General features: G+C 35.2%; 1 protein-coding gene across 1 annotated transcript in view; it reads right to left on the bottom strand.

Annotated features, from left to right (window-relative positions):
- Positions 1-18498, bottom strand: part of LOC114332571 (uncharacterized) — a 93353-nt gene that overhangs the window by 59665 nt on the left and 15190 nt on the right. Inside the window, exons 4-9 of the mRNA XM_028282392.2 lie at positions 18029-18382; positions 17674-17845; positions 14270-14496; positions 8894-9172; positions 8514-8768; positions 6651-6871 (exon numbers count right to left, since the gene is read on the bottom strand). Coding sequence (XP_028138193.1) covers positions 6651-6871; positions 8514-8768; positions 8894-9172; positions 14270-14496; positions 17674-17845; positions 18029-18382 — 1508 coding nt within the window. The remainder of the gene's footprint in view (positions 1-6650; positions 6872-8513; positions 8769-8893; positions 9173-14269; positions 14497-17673; positions 17846-18028; positions 18383-18498) is intronic.

Below are 18498 nucleotides of genomic sequence, written 5' to 3'. Positions count from 1 at the left end.
GAAGGTAAATAATGGAATGATAATAATTCATATCAACCGCGAAGGCAGTGTTGCCACGCTATTTTTTTAACGTAAATCTCGATATCTGAAACATAAATTTAAAATAATGTCCTTTGTTTATATTAGGTAGCTATGAATCTGATTTTTGAAAATAATTCAAGGCAATTTCATAATTGCCTGCATTATCCAAACTTCTTAAGAAATTACTGATTAAAAGGTTAAAAGATTTTTTTTTAAACAACCAACACTCAAGATTGAATGCAAAATTTAAAAGTTTGTTATATGCGTTTGGAACTTACTGCACATCTCGGAACAAGATAAAAGCCGGTATGTAAAGGTATGTATCCATACGTTGGGGCTCCGCGCTCGGTGTAGCTGGTTAAATGGATACGGCATGCACTCCCCTAGGAAGATCCATAAACTACGTCGTAAAATTTTTGAACTTTTTAATACCCTCCCCCCTTCCGTCGTTTACAGTTGACCCCCCCTCCGACCGACGTCGCAATTGCAACTCATGACACCCCCCCCCCCCTCTTTTTAGTGATTTTTTTTTAAATTCCATGTTATTTCTGTATTTTTTAAAGTTAGCTATCAAAGTTTATTTACGAATGTATCCAAATCAGTATTACTATGTAGCTCATTAATATCCGCGTACTTTTTTCTCTCAATGCACTGCACAACTAATTAGCTTTATTGGGACAAAAGACAATACTTTTATCAGAGTTCCTATGCTTTCTTAACTGCATCATATAAATCTTGATACTTATTTTGTTTTGATTTCAGTACCATTTCTTTTATTCAGTATAAATACAATGTGCTAACTAAATAAAATAGAATATTTTATTTCTATTCATTCTTGTAGAATAATTGTTTCACATAGAGTATTCAGTAAATAAATGAACAGTTTAATATTTATTGCTTCCAAACGTTGTTCTGTATAGAAGCGTTTGTTTAAATACATAGAACAATGTTTTATTGTTTGTTATTCTGTACAAAACTGCTAGCAATATTATTAAGGCCGTGAGTGATAAAAACGAAATGAAAAGTATGCGATAAAAGTAATATACAGTCGGAAAAATGAAAGAATACCCATGAACGAACATATAAAACACGCTGTATTTTCCTGTCACCGTGTCACAAAGAAACTTGTCCAGTGCAAGTACATGTAACAATAATTATTACATGTACTTGCGCTGGCCAATTTTTTTTGTGACACGGTGACAGGAAAATACAGCGTGTTTTATATGTTCGTTCATGGGTATTCTTTCATTTTTCCTACTGTACCTACTAAATTTTGATTTTTAACCTAAAATTTTAATTCTTTTTGATCCTACCATAGGGTATATTTTTTATATTCGTGAACATCAAACGACGTCGGATGTGCACTCATGGCCCCCTTCCCCCTATCGTATACCGTCGTAATAAGCAAAGACCCCCTCTCCCTTTTCAACGACGTAGTTTATGGATGTTCCCACTACGGGACGAGTTGAGTTCACTCCCAAAATATGAATATTACCTGATTCCGTAAAAGGTAATGATTTAATTCACTCCCAGGCGATTTTAAGCCGTGATTTGTATAAGTAATTATTAAGCGGCGTCCTCATTGAGTTGACATTGTCGATCGACTTTGTCTATCGACACTGTCGACCGACAAATCGAAAAAGCTTCGATGTCCACACCAGATAGGCAGAATATTTGTCGACAGTCGAAACGAAAATGTATGACGAAGATGGCGCCATTATTGTTTGTGCTGCATTTGTTATTATCACAACTACAAAACGTAAATCATCGCGTAAAAGTAGAAAATTAAAAGTCTTCAGAGTAGAAATTGGTATAGCGGTAGTAATCTGAAGGAAGATTTGAAAAAGGATGATATCGATATATTGAACCTTACATACAGATGTAACGAAGATTTCAGAAATTTTTTTCGAATGTCGGAAAGTGAATTTGAATATTTGTTGCAAAAAATCGGGCCAAAAATTTGTAAGCAAGACACCAATTGTAGACCTGGTCTTATTTTTGTCACGTAAAAATCTTAAACTTTCATAAGCAAACCATTTACTTTTGTACACATCCTCCGTGCCACTGCCAGATTTATTGCCATCCTTTGTTTTTTTATTTCTCTTGCTAACTGGCTTTAAATTTTTTTTTTATTTTTTGTTCTACCACCTGCTTTTCTATATTAAATTCACTGGCAGTTTCCATCAAAGCATCGTGTCTCATGTTTCGGTCTTTATAATATTTGCTTCTAGTGTTCCATAGATTTGTTTTTAATTTGTAAGCTTCAATAAATGCAATCACTTTTTCTTTTTCCCATTCCATTTTGCCGGCAAGTACAAAACACGAGACTTTAGATGAGGCAGACTACGCCGCACGCTGAATTATTTTTACTGTCTTTTTAAATGTCGAAGGTCGAATGCACGACCACACTTCGGATTCGACTCGACTACCCTTTGATTTTACCGACAGAGCATGGAAAACCAGTCGACACGTCGATCGACATCTTTTGTCGATCGACAAAGTCGATTGCCGCGTACACACTCAGTCGAGAGTGTCGATCAACACAGTCGATCGGCAACGTCGACTCAATGAGGACGCCGCTTTTTATACCTTAAAATCTGGATACTGTTGACAAATAATTCGTTTAAAAGTATATTTCTTATTGAGCGTTCTTGTAGATCTACATACATCTAATTGGGATGATTTTTTAAAATGCAACTTTGTGATAATTCAAGGAAACAAGGAAAGTTTCATTGTTATGCTTTTGTTAATATTTGGTCGCTAAGTTTCATTGAATACATACATTAGAGTAAAGATTCATCATCATCCATCCTTCTGCATCCAAAGTTGAACATAGGCCTCCCCTAATTTCTTCCAATTTTGTCGGTCTTTGGCTTTCTGCAACCAATTCCCAGCAATCCTTTTGACGTCGTCTGTCCATCGTGTAGGTGGTCTACCTCTACTTCTTCTGTCTTCTCTTGGTCTCCACACTGTAATTTTTTGGGTCCACCTCCCGTCCTTCATTCTGGCTACATGGCCCGCCCAATTCCACTTCAGTCATGCTACTCGCTCTATAACATCTGTGACGCCTGTCCTTCTTCTGATTTCTTCGTTTCTGACCCTGTCTCTGAGAGTCAGTCCAAGTAGTGACCGTTCCATTCTTCTTTGGGCCACTCTAAGTTTCGTTGCTGTGGCCTGGGTTAACGATAATGTTTCAGCGCCGTAAGTCATGACTGGAAGCACACATTGGTTGAACGTCTTCCTTTTCAAATAATTTGGCAAGTTGCTCTTGAAGATGTCTGATAGAGCTCCATATGCGGCCCATGCTAAGGTAATCCTTCTCTGTAATTCAGCAGTTTGATTGTCCCTGTCAATTTGGATTTCATGCCCTAAGTATTTATATTTATTGACCAATGCTATTTCGTTGACGTCGACTTTTGGATTTTCGCTTGGTACCAGGTTTGTCATGTATTGTGTCTTTCCAAAATTTACGTTTAAACCAACTTTTTTACAGGCGGCATCTAACTCAGTAAGCATAGTTCTAATCTCTTTTAAGTTGTCTGTTATAAGAACTATGTCGTCTGCGAATCGTAGGTGGGAGAGCCTTTCACCGTCGACATTTATTCCTTTGGCGTCCCACTCCATTTGTTTGAAAGCATGTTCAAGGACTGCCGTAAAGAGTTTGGGAGATAACGTATCTCCCTGTCTAATTCCTCTTTTGATTTTTATAGATTTGGTATCTTTATGTAGTCGGACGGCCATGGTTGCATTATTGTATATGGTCGCTATCAGTTTGGAGTACCGATAATCTATACGACTTTCCTCCAATGGTCTCATTATGCTGTTAATCTCAATCGTATCAAATGCTTTGCGAAAGTCTACGAAAGCCAGGACCAATGGTCGGTTGTATTCGATAGATTTTTCTATAATTCCGTTTATGCAGTGTAGGTGGTCGTTAGTGCCAAAGTTTTTCCTAAAACCCGCCTGTTCTCTAGGTTGGTAAAAATCCAATTTTGTTTCCAGTCTATTTGTTATTATTCTTGTGAATAACTTGTAGAGGTGGTCTAATAGGCTTATGGGCCGGTAATTTTCGAGGTCTGTTTGATCGCCCTTTTTGTGTAATAAGATGGTAAGTGCACTGTGCCATCTTGTAGGTGTTTCACTTTGGTGCAGGAATAAGTTGAACAATTCCTTTATGTTGTTTAAAAGTCTGTCTCCTCCAATCTTTACGGCTTCTATAACGATATTGTCTTCTCCCGGAGCTTTATTTCTTTTCATTTTTCCCAATGCGTTCCTGATTTCGTCTGTTGATATATCAGGCATCATTTCCGATCCTTGGTTGACTAACCTTTTTCCTGAATCTTCTAGTGACTCATCATGGTTTTGTTGGCTGTTGTACAGTTCTGTATAGAAATCTTCTACTACCCTTAATAATTCATCTCTGTTGATGATGCTATTTCCATCTCTATCCTTTAATTTGGTTATTTCTTTTTTGCCATTTGTTAATTTTCTTCTTAGAACTTTGAGGCTCTTGTTATCTTCAACTGTTTGTTGAATTTGTTCGTTTTTATATTTTCAGTTGTCCGTCCTAATAGATTTTTGTATTCTTTTACTTATCTCTCTAAGTTCGTGGTGTTCTTTATTTCTATTACTTTGCATTTTTCTCCACTCTTCCATTAATGCTTGTGTTTGGGGGCTTACTCTTTTGTTATGTGATGTCTTTTGGCAGTGTATCTTCTGGCTTTCTTCTATGGCTTGTATTATAATGTCATTAAGGGTGTTAACGTAAAGATTAATTTGCTATAATTGCCCCGCTTACTTTTTTTACAACATATTTGATATTATTTTGTAGTTCTTTCTTTATCCACATAAAGTTTTTTTTTCAATATCACTTTTCTATCGTATACTTTCACAACGGTATATATACTTTAAAGTTTGATATAAGTATCTAATTGAAAATCTCAAAGAACATGAATAAACTGGTTAAAATTTGGATGTGTATTGTAAAATGAAGCATTATTGCGAGAGTGAAAATACTCACATGCAATAGTCACTAAACTTAACCACTCTTTCATCTTGTGATTGAATTGTAACAAGATCTATGGCAAAGCAATCCCCAACGTCCTCTGCTTTGAGAAATGGTAAACCAAATATATAAGTAACTTATTTAGTTATATCTGTTTCTGCACTGTTTTTTAACTGATATTCGTTGGACAGTCCCAACTTTTGAATTTTTCTGTACCAACTTTGACCCAGGTGAAACAGGCATACCTTAAGTTCAGTGTCTGAAAAAACTTTTCGAATTGCTTTATGTATAAAGCCTCAAAATCTACTGTTATAACTTTTGAGAAAAACTGTTGACTGCTTATAGATTCAAATACTTCTTTTAAGTATTCGAAAGCTAACATATTATATATGAAATTGCGTTTTTTAGTGTTCTGTTGTTATTTAAGAATAAATAGAAAGATGTAGGTTGAAGGTTATTAAAATATATAGTAGTTATTTTTATAATTTATTTCTATATAGTAGTTATTTTTATGAATAAAAGTACTATTTGGCAACAATGTTTAAATTTCAGAAAAATAATATCCTTTAATCATCCTTTTATTGTAAAATCGCTCGGGAGTGAATTCGAATAGTGTCGGGAGTGAACTCGACTAATAAAATAACCACCTGCTCAAGATGTGAGTGAACTCAAAGGTGCCCCCCACTACATATTAAACCGCAAACCGGTTGAATCGAAGAGGGTGAGCGGCGAGCACCAACAACGTGTCTATTTGAGCAGCTACACGGAGCTCGGAGCACCAACGTATGGATACGTATGTCTTACCTTTACATTGCCGTGACAACACTTTGATTTCATTTATCTATTGAAATGAGTAGGGCATATAAATATACAAGAAATCCCAAAAGTAGCGGGACGGTCGAATATTTAGCGAAATGAACATCGGATCAAAAAACTGAAAAATACGTGTTCAATATTTTTCAAAAATCTATCGAGTGACACTAAATACGACCCCACACTCCATCCCTTGAGGTGGGGTTGGGGGTAACTTTGAAATATTAAATAGGAACCCCCATTTTTTATTGCAGATTAGGATTCCTTGCGTAAAAAGAAGCAATTTTTATTTTAAAGAGACATTTTATATCTTTTATAAAAGTTATTATATGATCTGTCATCTACTTTTTCTAGTAGCCCATTGTTTTTGTCTTTTAATGTACTGGGTACCAGTGATTAAGTATGTTTTTGATTATATTCCAAATATGTTACAAATTACTACTACAGCCTTAATATTGGACAATATCAGATCTAAGATCTAATAAAAAGAAGAAGAAGAACAACAAGAATTATTATGTAATCACCTACCTTTTGCACTTTACCTTTTTAGTAATTGTTTTATATACTCGTAACTTTCTGGTCTCTGTTTATGGAAGGAAAAAATTGCAAATATAATTTATAACTTATTTACTATTCTGATCTAGAAAGAAAAAAAACTACACTATTTAATTTGAACGCTATTTTTACTTGTTCAATAAAACTAATAATAAATAAATTCTTTGGAATAAATTAATATAAATAAATATGTACATAAACACATATACGCTGGTGAGGTAACTGACTATACCACCCAGTAGCAAAAAGCCTAAGCCCCATATAAATTCCTTCCGTATTTCGCCATCTTCATCCAGAACTCTTTAATCAGATCAGATCCTTTCTCTCCGATCATAATAACTGGAGCATTCGTGTTACCGCTAACCATAGTCGGCATAATGGAAGCGTCGATGACTCTAAGACCTTTAACTCCATATACTCTAAGTTGGGGATCGACTACTGCTTCTTGGTCCCAGTATGGACCCATTTTACAAGTTCCTGTAAACAAAAACAACATTAAAAATAGATAATTCGAAGAAAACTTGAGTAGGATGCACCTCTAGAAATTACTGAATATTTATACAATGGGAACAGACCATAATGAGTTGTAACAAGTGTTTTATTTTGAGTCCAAAGAAGATTAAATAATTTATTTAGAATTCTTTAATTCTAAATCGATTAAAGAATTTTATTAATGTTGCTTAGAGTTTAAACAAACTATTGAACTAAATAAAAGCGTTTAAAAACTTATTTGGAAAATATTACAAAATGTGTTATAGAAATATAAAATTACAAAATATTTTTCCTAAATTTATATGATACTACTTTGACAAATTCTAATCTATTTATTTTACTTTCTCATAATTCTAATTTTTTTTCATTTGTAAGAAAATTTATTTTTGCTGTACTTTCCGTAACAATTTTTTTTTTTGGTGTCGAAACAGACATTTTAATGTTGGTATTTATTTGAAATTGTTAAATTATATCAATAAAATTATTAATGTTAGGATGAGGGCAGTAGAAAGAAGAATTATTATACTTGGAATGAAAACTTTCGCATGGGTTTGTGGTTCTTTGTAAGGATGAAGAGTGCTCAGCCCAATGTCGGGTAACAACTTTCTTTTCTAAAAAGAAATATGTCTTACTGTGAAATATTAATGTTAATATATTTTATGTACACTGCATTAAAAACTAAAAAAATCAAAATAGATAGATAGTGATCTATTTAAATTATGATTTGGCAACATTGTGTCATGATACAGAGATTAAATAGACAAAATATCAGCCTAAATTCTAAATAATTAACGAAACGGAGAGATTTCGATTGTACCTGGGAGGCATTTCATGTATGAAAATATTTACCTGAAAAAGTGGGAGGCATTTCGATAAAGCCGCAAAATCGAGGCAAAGCAATTCATCCCTCAATTTGAAAAACAATAACCGCAAAACAACTTGGTTATAATTAATAACAGGTTAAAAGGTTATTTTAAAATATTTTTGTGAAAATGATTTCCGAAGTGGAAACGTCAAACATCAGTTATAAAATGTAATTTTTTATTCCAATCATATAAACATCTCGCATATTTATAAACATAATGGTTAAGGCAAATTATGCTTATTTTATTATTTTCAGAGAAATATAATTGTTGAATATTTCTCTGTCAGTTAAGCCTGGGTTTCCTCGAAAGCGGCACCGTCAAACTGCGACCATAACACTGCGATGAATGACGTCAGATTACGGCGAAAAATTCAAGGTTTTTCACTGCGGCAATGAAATGTGTCAACTCAGCAAGCGGTGGCTTCCAACGCATCCTTGGAAACCACTCCTATTATTTTGCGTGGTACAGTTTTTTATGACGTCATTCATCGCAGTGTTACGGTCGCAGTTTGTCGGTGCCGCTTTCGAGGAAACCAAGGCTTTAGGCTGATGTATCTCAGAACGGGACGTGGACAGCACGACTGTCTTACGGGTCATGTTGAAGAATCGTGTGATATGAAAGACATTAGCTAGTTTATAGTACAACGTGACGGGATGACAACGGGGACGTGCGTCGTCTATTGTTCCACGGTCCGTGTCGTACACGCCCCGTCCTAACGTAAGTCCGGCTTTATTCGGTGATTTTTTTTTATATTCACTTACCAACAGGATGATATATCGTAACGGAATACAATCTTATCATACACTCCCAATATTTATCAGAATATTTGGCAATATGAGCGCAGTCTGGGAACTCAACTAATCGACTTTCGTATGACTGAAACGCAGGAGTCCGACTAAGAGCTACAGCTATTTTCACCCCTTCTACTAAAGTCTTCATATCATCGTCTTCCATAAAATAGTTCGGGTATATCAAAGGTGCGTCGAATGGATTTTGGCTGCGAATCTTAATAAAACCTAAAAAAACATTTAAAATATTTGTTTAGCTTTGAGGAAGATGAGATGTTTTCGCTCACGTCAATTGTTTCAACAATTGACGTGACCGAAATTGTTTTAACACTTGTTTCAACAAAATTGTTTACCTTTACTTTTTGGCCGCAACAACATAGGTATAACGGACCAAGAATCTTTGTCATGAATAGGCTTGAATACTCGATCATAAAAAGCGTCTGACAAACCATGAGCCTTTTTTATTTGAGCTCCTTTATCAGAGTGGCTACCTCCGGAACAAAAATGGAATTCGATGTCTGGAAAATCCTCTGAAGCGTTGGCGTATTTGGTATTCACGAATGCCAGACCTTCTACTCCGCCCATGATAGTTAAAGGTCCTCCTCCAAAGATGGCATACTGCATGACCGGACCTAAAAACGAGGACAAAATATTAATATAGGAAGATGTCTAAAAAGTGTGGGAAATAAATACAAAAAATAGTCTGGTAAAACAAAATAGTCTGGTCAATTGCAAAAAATCAATGCTTCTGGAGAGAAGCCTGAGGAATTTTGATATAGAAAGGATTCTATATTCTGAGGATTCATATAGAAAGAAAAGACTCGCATGTTATGGACTTTAATAATCTTGAGACATAAAACAAAGAGATATCAGTAACGAAAATTTCAAAGGTTTGAATTATCAACCAACACTGTCATTATGGCTGTCTTCACTTTTAATACCGTTGCTCTAAACAGTTCAGTGAAGTTACAGTTTTATCATTCTTTCATATTATTTAACCAGGATATACGTTGTTTTCCTATGCTTCTTCCGTTCAGTATCTTTCTCTATAAATTATCTGAAGCAACACATATCTCTCTATTTCTCTCTTATCTAATAATATGGTTAAGATATTACAATTGTTTTATTTTAATTATACTCAAAACCTCCTTCACCTTTTTTTCTTTCAAAACGTCGTTGTTCGTATCCTTATCTACGCAGCTTATTTTTGTTAAGATTGTCCTCTAAGTATTCTGTTGCTAATGTCCATTTTTAGCGTTCGTGTTTCCATTCCCTACAATAACACCTCAGTATTTCTACTTTGAGTTGCAGGCTAAGAGCATTGCTGCAAAGTACTTTTTTCATATTATTAAACATTGATTAAGCTTTTCCTATTCTTGATTTTATTTCTTGCATATAATCGTCTTTGCATGGTCATGCATTTCGTTCTTTTGCTATTTAAATTTTGCTATTTAAACAATGCAAAGAAATAGAAGACCTGGATAAAAAGTATGACAGTGTTGTGTTTGTGTTTACACAAAAAAATCAAAGAAATGACAGATTCTAGAAAAAGCACAAGAACGAATACCCGAATAATGATAAAGGGGATATTATTACTGACGTGAAGGAGAGATTGTGTCAATGGACCAATTACATCCAACAACTCTTTAATGAGGAAAGAGGAGAACTGTCATTGGAAATCACAGAGGATACCGGACCACCAATATTAAGAGATGAAGTCATCTATGCCATTAAAAACACGAAAGAGGGTAAAGCTACTGGACCAGATGATGTGCCCATCGAATTATTAAAACTTATTGATGAAGATGGTATTGATGTAATGGTTGAACTCTTTAATCTAATATATCAGACTGCCACAATCCCCAGACAATGGCTGAAATCGACCTTTGTAGCAATTCCCAAAAAGTCAAGTGCAACAACCTGCTCGGATCACAGAACAATATCTTTAATGAGTCACACACTTAAAACATTTTTGAAAATAATACACAGTAGAATTGTTAAAACTCTCGAATATGAAATCAGTGACACACAATTTGGCTTTAGAAATGGTATGAGCACACGAGATGCTTTGTTCGGCTTGAATGTGCTGGCCCAGAGATGCATGGACATAAATCAGGATATGTACTTATGTTTTGTAGACTTTGAAAAGGCATTTGATAAAGTTCAACATAAAAAGTTTGTAGATATATTAAAGAGCAAAAATATTGACAGTCGTGACATGAACATTATATCTAATATATATTGGAATCAAACTGCCAAGGTTAAAGTTGACAACCAGGACACCCAAGATATCAAAATACAGAGAGGAGTCCGTCAGGGTTGCGTGCTGTCTCCACTACTTTTTAATGTCTACAGTGAAGCGGTATTTCAAGAAGCGCTCTCAGATTCAATAGAAGGTATATCTATCAATGGAGAAGTTTTGAACAACTTACGTTTTGCAGACGATACAGTAATAATAACAGATAACAACAATGATTTACAGAACGTAATGCAACGCCTTAATGAACTGTGTCATGAGTACGGACTGAAGATGAATTTAAAGAAAAATAAATGCATGATCATAACTAAATCAGCACACGTAAACATCCAATTAACTATTGAAGATACTGTGATTGAGAGTGTGGATAACTACAAATACTTAGGAACATGGATAACATCAAATATAGACCAAACCAAAGAAATTAAGACACGTATTGAAATAGCACGTGCATCATTCATTAAACTTAAAAAGTTTCTTTGTTGTCGGGATATAAGGTTAGAACTACGCCTAAGGATGCTTCGATGTTACGTGTTCTCTACTCTTCTTTATGGCTTGGAAGCGTGGACGTTGAAATAAGTCCATTTGAATAAGTTGGCCGCCTTTGAATTTTGGTGTTACAGAAGAATCCTACGAATATCATGGATTCAAAGAATGTCGAACGTGGAAGTAACTAGAAGGATAGGAAATCAACCGGAAATAATACTAACTATCAAAAGACGAAAACTTGAGTACTTGGGACATGTGATGAGAGGGCAAAAATACTCATTATTACAACTTATTATGCAAGGCAAAATCCGAGGAAAGCGAAATGTGGGAAGACGAAGAAGATGTGGGGTATCTACAATCTTATTCATTAGAACCGGTGATTCTTCAACCGACCATGCGATTATTAGATTATCCTCTGCATATCTGACATTCTTTATAGGTCCTCCGTTGACCTTAATTTCAATTGATGTTTCTTTGAAGGCATATTAAACTATATTTTCTGAGCACATATTAGAGTTGTAAAAGGCTGTTATATCGAACTTTGTCAAATAGCTTGTTGTAATCAAGGAAACAGACATATTATAGAGCCTGGTTAGCAAGCTCTATAAAATAAAACACTTCTCAAATTTAAGGTACACGTGACATACTGTCAAAGAAGAACACTAACGTTATACTACAGCAGGACACAACACGTATACGCAGTCCCAAAAATCCACAAAGAAAATGTAAGCCTCAGACCAATTTGCAGCAGCATGGGTTCTTCTTGCAGCCGACTATCAAAGTTCCTCCTATTAGACATAATACAGCCTTTAGTACACAACACAACAACATCTTAAAAACACGCCAGAAAATAAAATTAAAATGCCTTTAAGGAAATTTTTTTTAGTTACATATTTTTTTGAGAGCTACAATACAGCTAAACTTAAAAAATGAATTAATAAGATTCATAAAGAGAAGAGAAATGATCAAATGGAGAACACAAGAAAACACAAAAAAATATGTGAAAGCTATAAATCGGGCCCTAAACTATCCTCTTTCGATATATGTTGAAACCGTAAATACTGCAATCAGAGAAATGTTAATGACTGCACAAAAACAGTACTGTGCTAGACCAGCCGGAAAAGAAGAGAAACTGCGCGAAAACACCAGAAAGCTCATTAGAGAAAGAAAAACCAAGAGATCAGATCAGAAAGACCACTTTGAGAGAAAACAAAAGGTTATTGAGGAAAATAGAGATATGAAAATACTCAGAAGAAAGCATTGTGGTGGTAAAAGGGAAATTGTTAAATTCAAAGGCAAGGAAGGTAACATAACAAGAAACAGAGAGAGAACACTAGACATAACAAAAAGTTTCTATGAAGAATTATATAACAAAAACCAGTTAACAGAAGAAGACAAAACACAAATTAGCGATCGCAGAGTAATGAATTAAGGTTCCGAATTTCTTTCTAACATAACAATAGAAGTAGTGAAACGAACCCTAAGGGAAATAAAAAACAACAAGGCTCCGGAAGACAAACAAATAGTAATAGAAGCTGTTAAAGTGGGAGGAAAGAAACGGCTGGAAGCAGTAACTGAACTATTTAACCTATGTCTAAACCAAGGTATAGTCCCTACAAAATGGAACAATGCAATTTTACTATCCTACTACACAAAATAAGGAGATATATCAGACCTAGACAATTATAGACCAATAAGTCTGTTGTCACATCTGTGCAAATGGTTTACCAAAATCATCACAAAAGCTTAGAACGAAAATTAGATTTCTGTCAGCCTAAGAAGCAAGCTGAGGTTTAGGATAGGTTATGGAAGAAATGACCACCTACAAGCACTTAAAAGATTAAGTTTTGAAAAATGTGTTGAATATAATAAACCACTCACGTTGATTTTCATCGACTTCAAAAAAGCTTTTGATGCCGATGAATTACCGGTGGTATGAAGAGCATTGGAACAAAGCCGAATAGACTACACTATCTAGTCTATTCGGCTTTGTATCTAGGTAACTATACATACAAAGTTGATAAAACATATCATTATTATACAACAACGCAACAGGATCTGCTACTCCATGACTTTACCGATAAATATAGAATTGAAGAATTTAGACGGAGCGACACCGTCCCCCCTACATTTACTGCAGCTCTGGCATATGCATACTAGATTGGGCTAAAAGGGGAATAAATATTGATGGTAAATATTTGAGCTACTTGTGCTTTGCAGATGACGTTGTCATTATAGCCGAGAGTTTAAATGAAGCTCACAAAATGATGGAAGAACTAAGGCAATAGAACCAGTAGTCCTTTCAAAAAACAAAATACATGACCAATTTAGTTCAAAGTGATGTTATGAGAGTAGATGGGCACGAAGTACATCAGGTTTTTAGCTATATCATAGAGCATGAAATTAGAATAGGAAAAAACAATCGAACGTGTGAGATCCCGCGTCGCATAGGCTTGGGATGGGCAGCATTTGGCAAGATGCGATATTCTAAAAGGAGCGCTACCGATTTTCTTGAAGAAAAAAGTTTACAACCAATGCATACTGCCGTAATAACATATGGAATATGGTTTCGAAACCATAACTTAAACCTAAACATTCTGCAAATAAATTAAGAATTACCCAAAGAAAAACGGAAAGAGCAATTTTTGGAATAACAAGAAGAGATATGGTACTAAATAAAATAGTGAGAGAGAGGAATAAAGTGACAGATGTCATAAAAAAATTGCTCAAGCCAAATTGATATGGGCTGGACATGTAGAAAGTTTAAGTGATAATAGGTGGACCAAAAGAATCATACAGTGGAGCCCTAGAGAAGATAAAAGAAACCGAGGTAGACAACCAAACAGATGGATGGATGACTTGTGAAACACAGTGGGAAATTTGATACAGAAGGCACAAGATAGGGAACAAAGGAAGAATATGGAGGAGACCTATATCCAACAGGTTGAGGGATGATGATGATATATTTTTTTCATATTCTTACCTACAGCATAAACGCGATCCAACGTAATAGACTCCGGTTTATTAATCAAAAACGTTAATCCTCCAAGACCAATGTGGTCTTGCAAATTGTGGCCCACCTTTAGATCTTGTATAACAGGAATTTTGAATTTGTCCAATTCGCTTTTCGGTCCTACTCCAGACAACATCAATAAATGTGGAGAATTGACTGCTCCGGCAGACAGTATAACCTCTTTATTCACTCGTATTCTAAAAAATACATAATGGTACAACAATTGGTGTAAAAAACTATATACAAAGCGCAAAAAAGCAAATATTGGAAATAATAGCCAAACGAAGAAAACTGTAATTATACCAATTTAATCATCATCATGGCATCTACACTCCTAGCGGAGTGATTGCCGCCCTCTTTGGGCTTCCGATTGGTTTGTCGTGGTGAATCAATCCGCATTAACATTTTGGTTTTACAATTGGTTGTGTGACTTGGTATCTTCTACAATTTGTCTCCATTCGTTCCTGTTTTTGTTGATGGTTACTCATTCTCTGACTCCCTTCTTCTTAAGATCCTCGACTATCTGGTTCTCCCATTTAGTTTTGGGCCTTTCTATATGTCCCATCCATCTAAGTCTCCGTGCCTTGATAAATCTGACGATATCTTCTCTTTTCAGAAGTTCTCTTACTTCGTGGTTCATGAGTTTTCTAAATTCATTATTACCTAAGAATTTAATTTCAATGCAAAATATAAAAGAGTTCATAATTGTACAGAAATATCTGAAACAGCGAAGTGGCAAATCAAGGAGAGCGGATTTCAGTTGAACGCGTTGGTGCAAAGAGTAAACCGTCGGCTGTATGCAATAGTGGCACAACACAAAAACTGGTAATTTGCCAAAACAGGCGTTTAAAGTTTGAATGTCAATAATTTCGTCTTGTTTGTTGGATTTTGTCTTGTTCGTAGGATCCCAATCCTACATGGATTGGGATTTTTGAAAAAAATAAATTTTGGTGTATTTGGGAGAGGGTTAGGTAGGATAGCCTTTAATGAATTGTAACACAGACCTCTTAAATTCAACCCTTATTTTGAGTTGTGCCACTATTGCACATCAATATTTTGCCCTTCAAGACTAATTAAGGCAAATACAAAACTGGCATTGTTTTTGTTATTCATATCAATTGAAATAAAGGTTCAATAAAGAATACTACAAGTTACTTGAATGAAAAAATCTGTTTATTAACAACTATAAGAAGAACGAAATAAAAAAGGATATATTCATATGTAATAGGAAAAGTCATGATTAACAATGCTTTAACTGCCGGTAGAAATCAGCGTGAATTGGTGGAACACTCCTGTCTTCACAAAGGCTAATAATGCCTGTTTTCTTCTTTTCAGTTATTGGCAGGCTGCCAGTGTAAGCCTTTTCTAGTGCTATAATATCCATGCTTTCTAAACCATTTCTTTGTTTCTTGTTTTTTTCTTAGTGGTATCAATTAAATTAAGTTTTAAAATAGAAGTGAGTACCAGAGCTTTTTTTTACCTGAATTTCACAAATAACGTTGAAATGAAAAGTATTTCCTTGTACATCTTCATTGAAAATTGTCGCTGTTTTAATATTTAACTTTTTCAGGTCACAAAAATCATTATGACTTAGTTCGTGTACTTCGAATGGTTGCTTGCAACAGGGTTGTTAACTCTACGGATTTTTCCGTAGATCTACGGATTTTCGAAATTATTTCGGATTTTCAGATATCGACCACATTTCTACGGATTTTTCAGCTGCAGCCATCAAGAAGCTAAAATGAGGATTTTTTTACTCTTAAGGTGTCATTCTTCTTCTTTTTTGGTCTAACAAGTACCATTCTTCTTCTTTTTTGGTCTGTCAAGTGCAATTCTTCTTCTTCTTTGGTCTATAAAGTGTCATTATTCTTTTTTTTGGTCTGTCAAGTATCATTCTTCTTCTTTTTTTGGTCTATCAAGCACTATTCTTCTTCTTTTTGTCTGTCGATTGTCATTCTTCTTCTTTTTTTGGTCTGCCAAGTGTCATTTTCTGTCAGATTTCTGCACTACGGATTTCTACGGATTTTTGAAGCGCCCTCTACGGAAATATTCAGTTGCGTTGTTAACAACCCTGGCTTGCAACGAGCAGTTCGGATTAGCATAGCGTAGTGAGTCGGTAGATAAATAGGCTCTCCTTTTAAAGCTTTCGTGATATTTCTTTCTATCAAAGAGTGGCAGCTGTCAACCTCCTTTGAATATGGCCGACAACTAAATAGCGATGAGTTATAGAAGAAATTTTGAAATGAGTTACAGCGTACTGATATACTCAAATTAGGTATTTGTATTTTCCTTGACCACCACTATAATTGCCTGAGTAAAATATGAATTTCAAATCGTCAGAAGCAATTTTTAGAGATTTTTGTTCCAAATACATCAGCAGGCACGAACCAATTTCTATGGCACCTTTAATACCTTCTCCTTCGTGCCAAACATAGCTGTGTACATTTCCCAGTCCCTTTTTCTGAAGTTCACATAATGGAGAAATGATATGTTGACAGCTTAGATTTATAATAGAAAGCGGAAACGTCTCCTTTTGGTGTCGGTGGAGTAGCTTGTAGGTCAAAACAAGCAAGTTTTTGTAAGTTGGTTACATTATCTTTGTCAAGTGTTTTTAGCTCCCGGCTTAAATTTTTCTCCTTATGATGGTTATTATAAGCATCTTCCAGGGCTATTTTTTCTTAACTACTCGAATTAATCCTTTTATTTAATGTGATACAACTTTAAAATTCTCACTGATACAGTTTGAAAATATCTAAAATTGTCTGCTATAGTGGCGCAACACTCAAAAGTGCCGGTATTACACAGAAACTTGATATCCCTAGTGTTCGACTTTCACTGCACAACTAAAAAGGGTCAGTACTGCAAGAAACAATCTATCTCAACCGACAACATGTCATAGTGGCACTAGTGACGTCTGGCGGACATTTTTGCTATTAATATTGTGCCAGTTTTGCAGGTCATAAATAAGGCTTTTCTAGCCCTCTGGTGATGTTAACTCAATTTTGTCAATTTTTGAGTTAAGCTACTATTGCATACAGCCGACAAAACATACACTTAAAATGCACTGTTCACGAAATCAGTGGTTTTTCGACATTGCCAGATAAAATCGTAGAATAGTTATTCATTTAAGAATTAATACATGCCAGAGTAGAAGTGCCATGCAAAACAGGACACGTGAAATTGTACACAATGTTTTAAAATTTACACAGGAGGAAGCAGAAGGAATTTTTTTTGTAAAACAGGTAACAAATAAAAAACCGAAAACTTTAAAAAAATATTGATCTGACAACGTCGTTTAACTAAATTTTTTGATCGGCCTGACCTTGGCGGTTTTATATATTTCTGTCGACTTGTACCTAATCGTTTATTAGTACCTGTACAGTTTATTATCCCTATAAAACTCCACTCCGTAACTGATTTTTGTTTTTGGATCTATCAGAACTCGCGTGACATGGGATCCCATAGCTACGTGTAAGTTAGGTCTTAGTCTTACAGGTCTCAAGAAGGCTTTTCCCGTGGAACATCTCGAACCTCTTCTTACAGTACCTTAAAGTAAAGTTAACTAAATTCATCATGCATCGTGGTTAAAGGATTTCAGAACCTGGTTCAACACAACATCTGTGCAGTTTTTCCGGGCTGCTGCAGATAAGATATAGATTGCCATGATTATCGCCAACACTTGTCACCGATAGGCACATTAAAAAGAAGAAGAATATTTGTCTACTTTACCTTGTGCCATCATAAATCCTGTCTGAAACTCCCCATTGATATCCCTATTTTCATACCCCAGCTGTTTTCCACCTTCAACAAAAGCCGCTACTAAAGGAGTACGATACGGGGGCTCTGAAACTGTAAGGTACCCTCCAGTGGCGTGATAGGGAGTTTTAGCCAAATAGGGATTTTGATTGTCTTCGGATTTCTTAAAATAGTACAAAGCGTCGGAGTGGCTCCAACCGGGATTACCCATAGATTCCCAGATGTCGTAGTCTTTTTTGTTTCCCCGTAGATACAACATGTAGTTTAGTACTGAAGAACCACCAATTACTTTTCCTCGAGGCCAGTTACACCGTCCATTATTCATAGCTAAAAATCAAGAATCAATATTAAAATGTATTATTGAATCTCTAGTCTCAAAATTAAAAATAAATACCGTAGTCGTTAAAATAGAGAGTACTTTTTATGAAATCGTTAGACGTACT

Source organism: Diabrotica virgifera, chromosome 3 (assembly GCF_917563875.1).
Source record: "Diabrotica virgifera virgifera chromosome 3, PGI_DIABVI_V3a".
Lineage (NCBI taxonomy): Eukaryota > Metazoa > Arthropoda > Insecta > Coleoptera > Chrysomelidae > Diabrotica > Diabrotica virgifera.
This window is presented reverse-complemented; position numbering and strand designations above follow the sequence as displayed.